The sequence below is a fragment of the Citrus clementina genome, unplaced genomic scaffold (genome assembly GCF_000493195.1).
Source record: "Citrus clementina cultivar Clemenules unplaced genomic scaffold, Citrus_clementina_v1.0 scaffold_1, whole genome shotgun sequence".
NCBI lineage: Eukaryota > Viridiplantae > Streptophyta > Magnoliopsida > Sapindales > Rutaceae > Citrus > Citrus x clementina.
The window spans coordinates 11213796-11227862 of record NW_006263303.1 but is presented as its reverse complement, the minus strand read 5'-3'; the positions used below and the strand labels follow the sequence as shown (position 1 = coordinate 11227862).

At 32.6% G+C, this 14067-nt stretch overlaps 1 protein-coding gene across 1 annotated transcript in view; it reads right to left on the bottom strand.

Moving 5' to 3' along the window:
* Positions 1 to 12720: 12720 nt before the first annotated feature.
* LOC18056081 (probable acyl-activating enzyme 6) overlaps positions 12721 to 14067 on the bottom strand; it is a 2070-nt gene continuing 723 nt past the window's right edge. Inside the window, exon 1 of the mRNA XM_006451473.2 lies at positions 12721 to 14067. This exon is cut by the window's right edge and continues 723 nt beyond it. Coding sequence (XP_006451536.1) covers positions 12816 to 14067 — 1252 coding nt within the window. The 3' untranslated portion in view covers positions 12721 to 12815.

The following is a 14067-nucleotide window of genomic DNA, read 5'->3' as shown; positions in this document are numbered from 1 at the left end:
AGTAGTGGGTCCAACAGCATTGTGGATGTGTCACGTAAAGGTTTCAAAATCTGGGGTCGGTGACGGAACTGAATGACGTGTATTGTTTTAGATTTGGATTGATTCATGCACTTATGACTTATCCTCTCTTGTCCTGCAACTCATTTTGTATTTCTTTTCAGGACTTGACTAGCTTACAGAATCTGTAAGCTACAGACTGCAGCATCAGCCGTTGGATGTGGAGTGAGAAATTAAACAATAGAAAATCGGATGGTGGGACGACGGGAGATGTTTGTTACAGAAACTGTACCATAGACAGGTCCTTTCTTTTCAACATGTTAGACAGACCCTTCTTTTAATAAATTTTGTTCCAAAACCTTACTCCACTAACCCTTATGGGATTTCGCCACGCGTCTTTTTTTTTTTTTTTAAAACTGATTAATCATCATATTACTGCATTACACAGATATTTACAATAACTACTTATTGTAGTAGAGATATTACACTGATATTTACAATCAGATATACATGATTGAGACTTACATTATTACAATAAATTCTATAAAGTATATGCCCAATACAAATAACCACTCACAGGAGAGGATGTCCATACTCCACTTGCATTTCGCAAGGGAGAAGGATTTTTTAAATATAAAGAACATTTAGCCCCCACAATGCTTTTGTGAGGGCTAGAACCGCTGCCCTCACAATGCTTGTGAGGGCAGCAGCCCACCACTTCGGCCAAGGCCGAAGTGGCCGCCACGCGTCTCTAAACTTTATTATTTTTATTATTATTGTTATTTGAAGATCATGCGTCTCAAAACTTGGAACCACGTGTTGGGTGCGCAAATTGAATTTTGGTTCCGGTTTTCTAAGTTTCGATCTGAGTAATAATTTATTTGATTTAGCGACTTAGCGTACTCTAATCCATCACATTTGCCAATGCTTATAACTCATTGGTAACCCATGCGCTCAATAATTTTTTAAGTGTGAGTTTGATTTTCAGTAATTATTAAAATTTAACTTTTTTTAAATAAAAATTTATTGAATTTTCTGCTTTGAGAGTAGAATAAATTTCTCTCTCATATTAAAATGATGGTTGTTGTTAAGGTTGTGTTATTTTAAAATTATAAAGAAAAATTTTAATTGATGTATGATTATAAACATACTACTAGAGTTCTAATTGTAATATATCACTATATTAAAAAAAAATCATATTTGAATTATAAACCCGAATCAAATTGAGTCGAATTTGATTCAGATTACAAATTTAAATTCAATTTAGTTATAAATCCTAAGTGCACTGGCTTATTCTTTCTCATCTACTATTTAAAAATTAATTAATTAATTAATTAGCAAACAAAATTCTCATAATCATACATCCAAACATTAAATAATTAAATCTAAAGAAGTCTATATTTAACAATCAACGTACAATAGTTAATGGGGAGATAAGAAAAAGAAGAAGAAGACGACTTTGAGGAAGAAGAAGAAGAAGAAAGATTTAGTAGCGGCGGAAGAAAAGAAGGAAAAGAAGAGGAGGCGGCTGAGTGGGTTGGCAAGTTAAGTGAAAAAGAAAAATTTTGACTAAAACTTCGGCAAATTAAATGAAAAAACTATGGCAAGTTAAATGAAACCTAGTTTTTGCTTGCACACAACACACCCAACAACAAACATCAAGCCGCCGTACCAACACCAAGCAGCTTCTCTCCTGTCTAGTCTCACACTCTCCTGTCTCTCACTCTATCCCTATCCGAAAGAAATTAAGAAAGATGTTGTTTGGTTACTGAGAAAATATCTCAGAAAATTTTTCAGAGAATGTTCCAGAATTCTTGCTTTTATTTCACTTGATAAAAAATGTTACAATTACATTCTATTTATACTCAATGCTTAAGTATTACTATAACTAATAGCAAACTAACTCAGAACGTTTCGTACATGCTTAACTTCAGCTCAATATACAAAGTAAATCATAACAATCTTTTAACTACTTATGCTGAGGTGGCAACTGAGCTGTTATTCTGCTTACAATCATCTGACGTCACTAGCTTGCTGGTCTTCCTCAGCTTGAGCATCTTCTTCCTTTCTGTACAATGAGCTTCCTTAACACTATCTCACTCTGTTCTTCTTCTTTTCTGTACAATGTATTTGTTCATATTGCTATCTGGCTCTGGGAATGTTGCTTCACTTTTTCTGCATTTTTACTTGTTGCATGCACGCTGGAAGGATTTTTTTTTTTTAAAAATATTTTGTAGCTTAAAAGGCGATCTGAGTTTTGGCTAGAGGACAATAATATCTGATCTTTGCTACGTGTCATTTTAAGTAAGCATTATGTGCTTACATCTGGTTTTGGTCTTAATTGAACAAAATATTTTAACTTAATTCATGGTCCGAATGGTGCTTCGAATTTTTAGCAAATGCTTTTAAAATTTATGTTTTATTTTAGAAAGCTTCAAAATATCCAACATCCTATTCCATCTGTATTAATATGAAATATTCATCCAATCCGTATAACGGATCGGATTTAAAGTTCGGATTGCACTCATATAACTTACTCAACAAATCCAATAGTAATGCAATCTAGTCATTGTTTTCGTATGATATTGAATAAAAGGTGTATACAAATATAATGGTAGTAAGAGACCTAATGAAATTCCATTGTTTGATTTAAACATGAAGTTAGTGATAGCATATACCAAATTTAATTTATTTTTACTTTGATAAAGTGAGGATGTCAGTAAAAGATAAAAAAAAAAAAAAGATTTCAACACATTAGAGACTGTGGTTTTTTTGCCTGTTATTATATCAATTTTTTTTTTTTTAACTGCCATTCTAACTTAACAAAATCAAGATGAGAATGTTCTCACTAGAGAATATATATAAAGCTCAAGATATTGTTCAAGGAACGACTTATGTTGAAAAAAGTTTTTAATTATTTAAAGATGAAGAATAATGCTACGGGTGCATTTGGTTGGAGGATTGAAAACGGAAATTGGACTATTTTTTTTAAATTTCATCCTAATCTCATATTTTTTAGGATTAAAATTATACTAATATGTATTAAGCATAATAAAAAATACTATAATAATTACATAATATTACAAATAACAAAGAATACAAATTACTTGTTTATTTAAATACTTTAAAAAAATTTAAAAGTATTTATATTTATTTAAATAATTTAATAACTCTATTAATTTCAATATATTATTAATTAACATTTTTTATTTAATTAATAGTATAAATATTATAGTTCATTTTGGCTAATGCTACTTACCCATCCCAGGTTTGTCATGCAGCAAGAGTGTTGTTGGATTTGAGCTTAACAAATCTCAAAGTTATAAAATAGACACGTGACTTATACGTCTTCCGACTGAACAGATTTAGAACTATATACAAAATGTGTTTGGAGCAATATTATGGTTGGTATCTACTTTGCAGGTTAGTTTTAACTCAACGTGATCATTCCTTAACTTACCGAGTCCACTCACCTATTACCAAACTTGCACAAACTTTACATTTCACATTAAACCTTATTTCTCATTTCGTCCTCTTCATTTCCTCTCTTTCTCATTAAGACTCTATCATTATTTATCAATGGCTTAGCTCCTAAATTTGGTTACAATATTTTGCGAAATTCTATTAATCTTAAACGGCAAAATAACCCAGAACTGAAGGACTTGGTTTTCAAACTAATATCTCACCATGTCTTGACAATCATTAGGACCCATTAAAATACAAAAATAATTTTGTAGTTTTTTTGTTAGGTTTTAGGAGGCAATTTTACAAACATGACATAGGTTGTGTTTGTTTCAATGTTGAATAGGTTTATTTATGATCGTAACTTTGCACTTCCTGATCATACGAGGATTTTGATGATTAATGCTTCTAGAGATAAGGAGAAATTAAGAAGTATTTGAAACCTAGCTACAAACTCAGCAATCAATAAAAAAGGTAGCCTATTATAAAAAATTTCTAATGTTTTAAACAACAACAGTTTTATTACTCCTATCTTAGGAGTAATGCAGTTAGATCCTAGACTATAATAAAATTTTATATTTACGTATATAATTTTATCATTGTAATAGTAATTAGAGGTGGGACTTTTGATTTACGGTTCGATTTTTTCGATTTTCGGCTTGATTTACAACCCGTTCGAATTTGAGAATTTAACTCAAACGGGTTGGAAAATTATTTCGGTTCGGTTTGAAATTCGGTTCAGTTCATTTCAGATTCATAATTCAGTTTGGTTTCAAGTTGCAAAACGGTTTGGATTATTAATTCGGTTCAAGTTATTAATTTGGGTCGGGTTAATAATTTGGGTCAAACCAATATTAGCCAAAAATAAACAAATTAAATACCAAAATAAGCAAATTAAATAACAAAATAAGCAAATGATGAAATTTTCAGGTCATCAAAACACCAAATTGAAAATATTCCACTACAAATTACAACAATAAAAGAAAATAACAATAAAGAAACTAACTTCCTAATTCCAATTTCAATTTCCAAGTCATGAAGTTAATCCAAATAAATGAAAACAACCATAAAACTATTGAATTAAAGTAAAACCATCTCAATTTCTCCATTAACAAATGGAAAATGATCAAGCAAATCAGTCCATTCTGCAAAAAAAAAAAAAAAAATTCATCCCATTAGGCGACAATTAACCTCCACCAAACAAGTATCAACAACCAATATATATATATCAATTCTCCATTCTTTACCAAATAGTTAATTTCTAAAACATCATAACACCACCAAATCATATAATTTATTATTTTTCAACCAACTATTATTGCAACTATAAGCCTCAATTGCAAACAGCTCATATTTATAAATATTCACATGAGGATTAATAATTCACCAATCCTAGCCTTTGTAAAAATAAAAAAGTTACCTAATTGCTTGGAATCTAGATGATGCAAGCAACTAACCAGCTAAAAGTCTTCATGTTGAAACACTTGAATGGTGCGATTGTGTTAATTTACGAATCTCTACATGAAACAAAAAGACTTAAAATTAAATAATTCATAAAAATAAATAACCAAAATGTCTTAATAACATAATCATAAAATAGTTATATACTATACCTTCTGCAAGTGCATCCATAAACTCATTTTCCTCGACCAAAACTTGAAGATTTGTTGTCGTATCCACGGAAAGCGAAGATCGTAACCAATTTTGTGTCAATATGAGTGCTTCCACAATGTCAGAAGTCATAGAACTCCTATACTCATCTAGAATACAACCTCTCGTACTAAAGGTGGACTCGGATGCAACAGTAGATACCGGAATGGCAAGGACATCTCTTGCTATTTGTGATAAAATTAGGTACTTTGAACTGTTAACCTTCCACCATGGCAAAATATTAAATTGAGTACCCAATGAATAAGGAACTTAAAATTCAACGTTTCCATTAAGTAAAGTTCTAACTAATTTGACAATTTTTTGTTATCTCTCGTCTCAGCAACTATCTCAGTGTATTTAGAGAAAAGATACTCATAATCATCATCGGCATCACCAAAATCAAGAAAAGTCAGCCCACTACTAAACCCACAACCACTAGCATGGCTTGCACTTGCACTCGAGTGTTTTGCACTATATGCTTCAAAAAGCCTATGTAAAGTGTTTTTCACTATGCTTTCATCTCACCACATTTCGTACTATCCTTGCCATATAAACTCTCAAAGCAAACTACTATGAAATTCATTTTGCTCCGTGGATCTAGTACAGTCGCAATAATCAACAATTTGTTTATTTTCAGTATACCCTCCCAATATTTGTCAAAACTTTCCTCCATGTTTAATGTCATCCCTTTCAAATGTGGATCAACATTTTTAGACATTGAATTCAAAGCCTTTTCAACTTTACATATCTCATTGTAATAATTACTCGATGTCACCCTCAAAGAAACATAAAATGTCAATGTCGCATCATAAAAAATCCGCAAAAACCTAACTATTCACTGAGCATTTTCCCAATCATCACTTCCTGGAGGTCCCATCCTTCTCTTACCATGATATAGGTGGAATTCCACCAAGTAGAACAATTTAAAATCACACTTTCTCGAGAAATCTGACCATTTGGCCCTAAAATCTTCTCTTGCTCAACACGGATTTTAAATGCTTGTAGCCTTGTAGTGGATGACCTTACATACTTCACAACATTATGGATGCTAACAATGCTCTTCTCTACTTTATCCAACCAATAAGATTCAGAATGAGTGCACAACAAAGCACATGCAAAAACTCACCATCTAACAATAAGGCATCATCTCTCCAAGTCTTCAATTTATTTGTCAAATATCGAATGGCACTATCATTACCACTTGCATTATCCATGGTGATTGTGAACACCCTCTTGATACCCCATTCAAGCAAACATTTTTTTATATGCTTACTAATCGTCTCCCCTTTATGATCAGGAACCGTGTTAAAACTAATGATCTTTCTATGCAACCGCCAATTATCGTCAATAAAGTGAGCTGTTGTTACCATATAACTGGCCGTCATAATCGAAGTCCAAATATCTAGCGAGAGAGACTTTTTGCTTACTATCACTCAATAAACTATTCAAAGAAGCCTTTTCAGCCAAAAACAAGTCAAGGATATTCCTAGTAATGGTTCTACGTGATGGGACAAAATATCTCAAACATACAACACAACAAAAATGCCTAAATCCGATATTCTCCACATGTGAAAATGGCAGCTCATCAAGAATAATCATTTTAACAGTTGCCCTTCTAACAACATCCTGACTAAACCCTCTCACCACAAGCTGACTACTATCTTCACTCGCACTAGTAGGTTCTTGAGCTAAAACTGCTTGGTTGTCTTGATAGTTCTTGTACTCTTCACACCTTTCAATGTGGTTTCTCAAAGTGATAGTCCCATCCAACGAACTCTTGCATGCATATTCTTGACCACAATAGTTGCATTTGCACAGGTCTTAATTTTTTGCCAATCGAGTAAAATGTTTCCACACTATTGATCTTGGAGCCATTCTTTTTCTTGGTTTAGGTCGTTTCGATGCCGTCATCGATGACCTCTTCTTCTTTGAACCAGATTGGGCATCAGTAGTAGTTGGTGGCACACCACTAACTTCATCAAAATCAAATTTATTTGATTGGGAGTTCTCGCGAACTCTTGAATTATCTGATGTAGACAACTGAAATAATAATACATTCATGTACAATCAATTTTTCCGTAATTATTATTCTTACATCAAGCTATTATTTAAAAATTTTAATTATCATAACACATAACACTAAATTAGACATATATATGCATGTAAATTGATTACTTTTCTAATTAAGTTATTTAATGAGACAAACCAAGCAGCGGCCACTATATATAAATCATTAAATTTCATAATTAATTAAACTAATAACTATATAGAAATTAATTTTCTCCATGCATGACCACATAAAAAAAGAAAAGCTAATCAATGAATAAATTTATAAACTATATTATGTCTGACTTTTCTAACAATTACATGAAAAAACTAAACATAATATTATATATTTTAGTTGCAGTCGGCCATCCCCAATATAGTATTAGACTATTAGTACACAACATTACAAATGTACAACAAATAACTTGTCATAAATTTTAAGTGCAGCCAAATACAATACAGATTGCACAACAATGCATCCAGTCACCAGCCAAATACAAAATTTATAATTGACAATACACAACAATGCAATCAGTCACTGACACGACTCAAAAGTGTATTACTCCCAAGTATAAGAGTGTCTAGTTATAATATACCCCGATGAGTTCGGGGTCGAAACACAAGGAATTTAAAATTTTAGTTATCAATTTGTTAAACAAAGAAAATAAATTATGAGGAAAATAAATTATTTGAAAACAATTCAAAAATATGCTAAGGTTACGAGATCCACTCTCAGTATTCAAACTATAATTTTAATACTCTCTCATTTATATTTTGCCTCACTTTTACCAGTTAATTATTATATAATTTAATTTTATGTGTGTGGATAGATATGGAATAAAGTACCTAATGTGTCACACTATATTAATGTGTCACACTATATTAATGTGTCGACATTGTGTCAAAATACCATACAGATCCTAAAGAAATTTATAAATTAACATGACATAAAAATAATTAGAAAAGAATAAAACAAACTTTAAAACTCATTTGAGAAAATAATAAATTTAATAGTTTGAAACATTGAGCTTCACTCTTCACCTCAACTTAATAAAATTAGCCACTCATATTGAAAGAAAACACAACACTCTTTTTATTTGATAAACTTTTGAAATATGTTACAAAAAAAATTGATACAGACGAAAACAAGAAAAGAAAAGAAACAAAGAAAGAAAGAAATTCTTCAGCTACACCCTTGGCTATCACTCTCTCTCCGAACTCGATTCTCTCGCTTCTCCCTCTTCTTCAGCTCATTTGCCTCCTTTTTATAGGCAACAAATGCTTTAACTTAATTTATTTTATTATTATTTATTATTATTATTTATATTATCATCTTTTTGATATGAGTGATGGTCAAGCAAAATTTATAATTGACTTACCATGCGAGATGGTGGACGGCGAGCTGCGACAACGTGGCTGTGGGCGATTTGCTGTGCTGGTGAGTGGCGATAGCAAGCTAATGGCAAAGGTGTGGTCGTAGCTCGTGTGAGAGAGTCGAGAGGAAATTGGACAGTGAGGGTGTGATGCGTGAGGCAGTGGTGTGTTGGCATGGTGCAGCGATGTCGATGTGGATCGGTAGAGTAAATATTGGCTTGGATTGATTTTGGTTAGGGTTTGGGAATTGGGATTTTGGGTAGGTTGTTAGAATCAGGTTTGTGAGAAATTCAATTGGTTATTTGGTTGTGTGTGGCTGTTGATGTAATTGGAAAGATGGAAACGGTTAAACGGGTTTGGGAATTGGGTTTTTGAGTTTTTTTTAGGAGTTAAACACTGATCGATTTTGAAATTCGATTAAGGTCAACTTGAACCGAACCGGAAACCGAATAAACTTTCGAGCTTGATTCGGTTTGGATCAATCCGACCCGAACGCCTACCCCTAATAGTAATGGTTAGATATTTTTCCATTAAATTTAAATGGAAAATTATCTTTGCACCACATTTGTTTTGTTATATGTACATCTAACTACCACAAAATTTTAACATGTTATCTACACCATCTTTATTTCTAAACTTGTATCAATCGACCATTTTAATACTAGGAATTTAGATAAAATGACTATTTTAAATTAAAATACAATTTTATCCTACAAAATTTTTAAAAATAAAATATTATCATAAGAAAATACCTCTGAATTTAATAAAATAAATAAATCTCAAAGTCCAACATGTTAATTTTTATAATTATAATTTTTAAATGGTAATTCTTGTAATTATGATTTTTAATATTCAAAGCTAGTTTAGACTATTATTGTTTTAGTGATTAATTTAAACAACGAAAATCGTTTGATGATTTTGATTGTATAATTGATAAAAAAAATAAAAAAATATATTTGAGATGAGTATTACACGCTTCTTCGGTCCAAAGGATTAAAAGAATCACTATTATTTTTTCAATTAATTAAATGGTATTCACATAACCAATTTTTCAGTAATATTTTATCAATTAATTAAATGGAAATTATCTTGTTTTATTTTAAAAATTTTGTAGGATAAAATGATCTGCTAATTCATGTAGAGGTAGAATGGTTATTTTATTTAAATTCTTAGTGTCAAAGTGATTGATTAATAGAAGTTAAAAAACAAAGGTGGTGCAAAGAATATGCTAAAATTTTGTAGTGGTTAGATGTACATATAACAAAAAAAAGTGGAGCATAGATAATTTCCCAATTTAAATTAACATCTAAACTTGTAGTCCATTTTTATTATTTTTCCAATAATTTAATGTTAAATTATATATGCAAGGTACTAATTTAGTCCAACCTCTAGTATACAAAATACAACATAATCAAAATATAATCTAATCAAATCCAATCAATCAAATATATCCTATATGTACTAAAAGAAGCATAAAATTTAGTCCAAAAGACATAAAAGATTAAAAAAATATATATTGTCCTAGTGGTAAATTTTTTTTCTAGTAATTAAATTTTTTTAACTACTAGCTATGATGTGCTATTTCACTTGTACAATTTTTTTTTTTCAATTTCACTTACAAACATTGTAATCGACACCCTCCATCTCTAACTCATGACTAGGAATGACAATGGGTACCACCTGTTGTTGGTTTGTCATTACCAAAAATCCACAACCGTAAAAAATTTAAATTGTCAAACTCACCTGCTGCCGGTTTTAATAATTACCGAATCCACCTGTAACCAGCAATGGACTTTTTTGTGGGTTCCCTCAATTAAAATCATAAATATTAAAAAATACTTTTAATAATACATTAAAATTAAATTATATAATTTAAAATATAAATTTGTAACAGTAGCCTAAATAATTCGCATAAAATACTCAGTTCTAAATTTTATCGATATAAATGAAAAGTTAAAGTTTCAACATTGAAACAAATACATATAATATATCAATCTAACACAAAAATATTTCTGTTGTAGGCAAATCATCGTCACTAAGGTCAATGTCTTACTCTATTTTTTAATTAGTATACAAGTATTATCAGTAATATTAACAAGTAAATTTTGGACAATTACAGTTAATAATTAATTAAACATCCCAACTTTAGCAAGTAATTATAAGGTTCAAGTTATTAAAGCAAAACAAACAAAATTAATCAAATTAAAATAAAATATAAATAATATTAAATAAAACATACACACACATATACATACATATACATACATACACACACACACACACACGCACGCACACATGCACGCACGCACGCATGCATAAACACACAAAATCTCACACATAAACCACACTATAGAGCAGAGCATGCGGTTATAGTGAGTTAGTTAGATTTAAAACTTAAAAAGATCAAATCACGAGTAATAACATTAACTTACATATATTTATGATTATTTTTTATTTTAATTTTCATGATTAAAATTAAAAACATAAATAATTAAAAAAAGAATGCAGGTTGATGAATACTTGTTGGATTTTTTCTCAATACCACATTCACTCGCAACCTGCAGCGAGTTTAAATTTAAAATACTGAACCTACCCATAACTCGCACAATTACCTATAGCTGATTCTAATTCTATTTTGGTTTCTGGTCGGGTCACCAAGAGTATAGATCACACTATGTGACATGAGCTAACATTTTGTTTTCTGTGTATGTGTTATAATTCATAATTAACTATGCTTTTGATATATTGCATTACTATGAATTTATGTTATCTTATCCTGATATGTCATTTTATGAAATTTATAAATTATAATATATGTTTTACTAAAAAAAAGTCTTGTAATATTTTTGGTATCGATAAGCCTAGTGTGTTGGGAATGATTTTACTTATTGAGTTGCTGCCATGACCTAACCCAGACCTGGTAAGATATTGTCCGCTTTGGACCTTAACAGGGCTCGCACGATTTTGTTCTTGGGGCACCCATATACCTTAAAACGCTTTTTGTCAATTAAGGTGTGTATTACTTCCTATAAACCTAGCATCTCTCCCATGCTTTGCCGATGTGAGATTCGCCTAGAGTGTTACACAAGTCCCTTTCGGGGCTTAGTGTCGTCGCTGAGGTTTGCCCCACCATCGCTCAAGAGGACACATGGAGCTACTCTGATACCACAATTGTAACACCCTAATTCTAACACATGTTATGCAAGCGATGAAGGATGTTACTTATAAATCAAAATCCTTGCATAAAAAATCTCAAATTGAAATACCTCAAATTTTTAATCAACTAAAAACACAAATCCATGTGTCTAACACTAAATAATCTCTCTCGATAACATAAATCTAACAAAAGTCTCAAAATTTTCCAATTACAAGTTCATAAAATAAATAAACTTAAAAGAGACATGAGTTTATTCCTTCTCTTATTCAACTAGCAAAAAGAAACAAATCTCTAACTCTAATGGTAAACACACCTCTCAGCAAGGTACTTAATTTGTAAAAAGTAATGACCAAAGATAAGCCGTCAACTCGGTAAATAAAACCATTCCCAACACCCTAGGCTTATTGATACATAAAATATTGCAAAACTTCTTTTTAGTAAAATATATATTATAATTCATAAATTTCATAAAATGACATATCAAACACATCCTAAATCATGTATTTTGGTCTGTAACAATTTAAAATCATGCCAATTAAAATCCTAAATAGAGTGATAGGAAAACTTATGGTGAATAGAAAATAGGGAGAGTAGAACTTACCAACTATTATAATTCTCTCCTAAATAAATGTTTGAATCCTAGAGTATGAGCGACAGAATAGTGAGCAACAAAAAAAAAGAAGAAGAAGAAAACGTTGTGAACTTAAGATTATGAAAGAGGGAAAAGCACGAATTTATTGAGAGTTTTAAGAAACCTATTAATTTTAGAAAAACAGTTTTTTTCAAAATTGCCCCATGGATAACCCTTTTTATAGTTTTGATATCCTTATTAATAAGGTTGTAGCCGTATATGATTTCTAATAAAGACCGAATTTCCATAATTTAGAATTATGGAATTTGGCGTTACATTCACGGTCATTTTTACTATCCCTGCTCCAAATAAAAATAAAATAACGTAAATAATTAGAAATCCATGCCGTAGTACCTCTGGTAGGAGAAAAATTGTGCAATACAATACAAATAATAATAAAGGATAATGATAAAAATGATTACGATTGGACGTTTAATTTTATTGGAGGAGCACATAATGCTAACTTGCAGTTCGTCGATCGATTCGAGTTTAATATTACTACATTCGACTGGTCAATGATCTGGAGAGAGGCGAGGAGGAGGAGCCCATGTTCTCAGCAATCTCTCTGAGCACAAACTTTTGAATCTTACCGGTAGAAGTCTTGGGCAATTCATCCATAAACACCACAGTTTTGGGCACCATGTAGTGGGGCAACCTACCCCTGCAATACTCTATCATCTCTTTTTCGGTTGGTTTACTTTTCGACCCCTCCTTCAAACTGACAAATGCACAAGGCGTCTCGCCCCAGAACTCGTCCGGCCGAGCCACCACTGCCGCCTCGTTAACTGCCGGGTTCGAATACAGCACTGACTCAACCTCCACGCTGCTCAGGTTCTCTCCCCCGCTGATTATAACATCCTTTGATCTATCCTTTATCTCTAAGTACCCATCACTGTGCATCACCCCAACGTCTCCGGTGTAGAACCAGCCATCATCCGTCATGCACTTACGGGTCCCAATAGGATCTTTAAGATAACCCAGCATTATGCATCCTCCTCTCAGTACAATCTCACCCAGCGTTGACCCGTCACGTTTTGCACTCACTCCCGACTTCGGATCCAGCACGTCAACTTCCGTCAACGCTGTCGTTTTGACTCCTTGTCTAGCCTTAAGCTTAGCTTTCTCCGCTGCTGGCAACAGGTTCCAGTTCCTTTTCCATGCACACGACACCACGATTCCTCCCGTTTCGGTCAACCCATATCCGTGACTCACTTTAAAACCCAGGGACTCGGTCCTTAAGAGCACTGCAGCAGGTGGTGGGGCCCCGGCTGTGACGAGGTGAACGGGTTTTGCTAATTTTAACGGCTTCTTGTCGGGATCCCGGTAGTTAGATAGCATGTTGAGGACAACGGGAGCTCCGCACATGTGAGTGACACCATGACGTCTAATCAAGTCAAAGATTATTGAAGCGTCGAACTTGCGTGTGCAGATGTTGGTGCCACCAACAGCCGCCATGGCCCACGGGAAACACCACCCGTTGGAGTGGAACATGGGTAGTGTCCACAAGTAAACCGGCTGTGTGGGTACTGACCAATCAGATAAGGTATTAACGGCTACAATGAAGATGCCACGGTGGCAGTGGACCACTCCTTTTGGGGACATCGTCGTACCGGATGTGTAGTTCAGCACAATTGGGTCCCACTCTGTCCTGGGGCGGATCCACTCAAACTCAGGATCACCTTTCGCCACGAGGCTCTCATAAGTAGAGAAGAACTGATCGTCGGAAATATTGGGATGATGACTCTGTGAT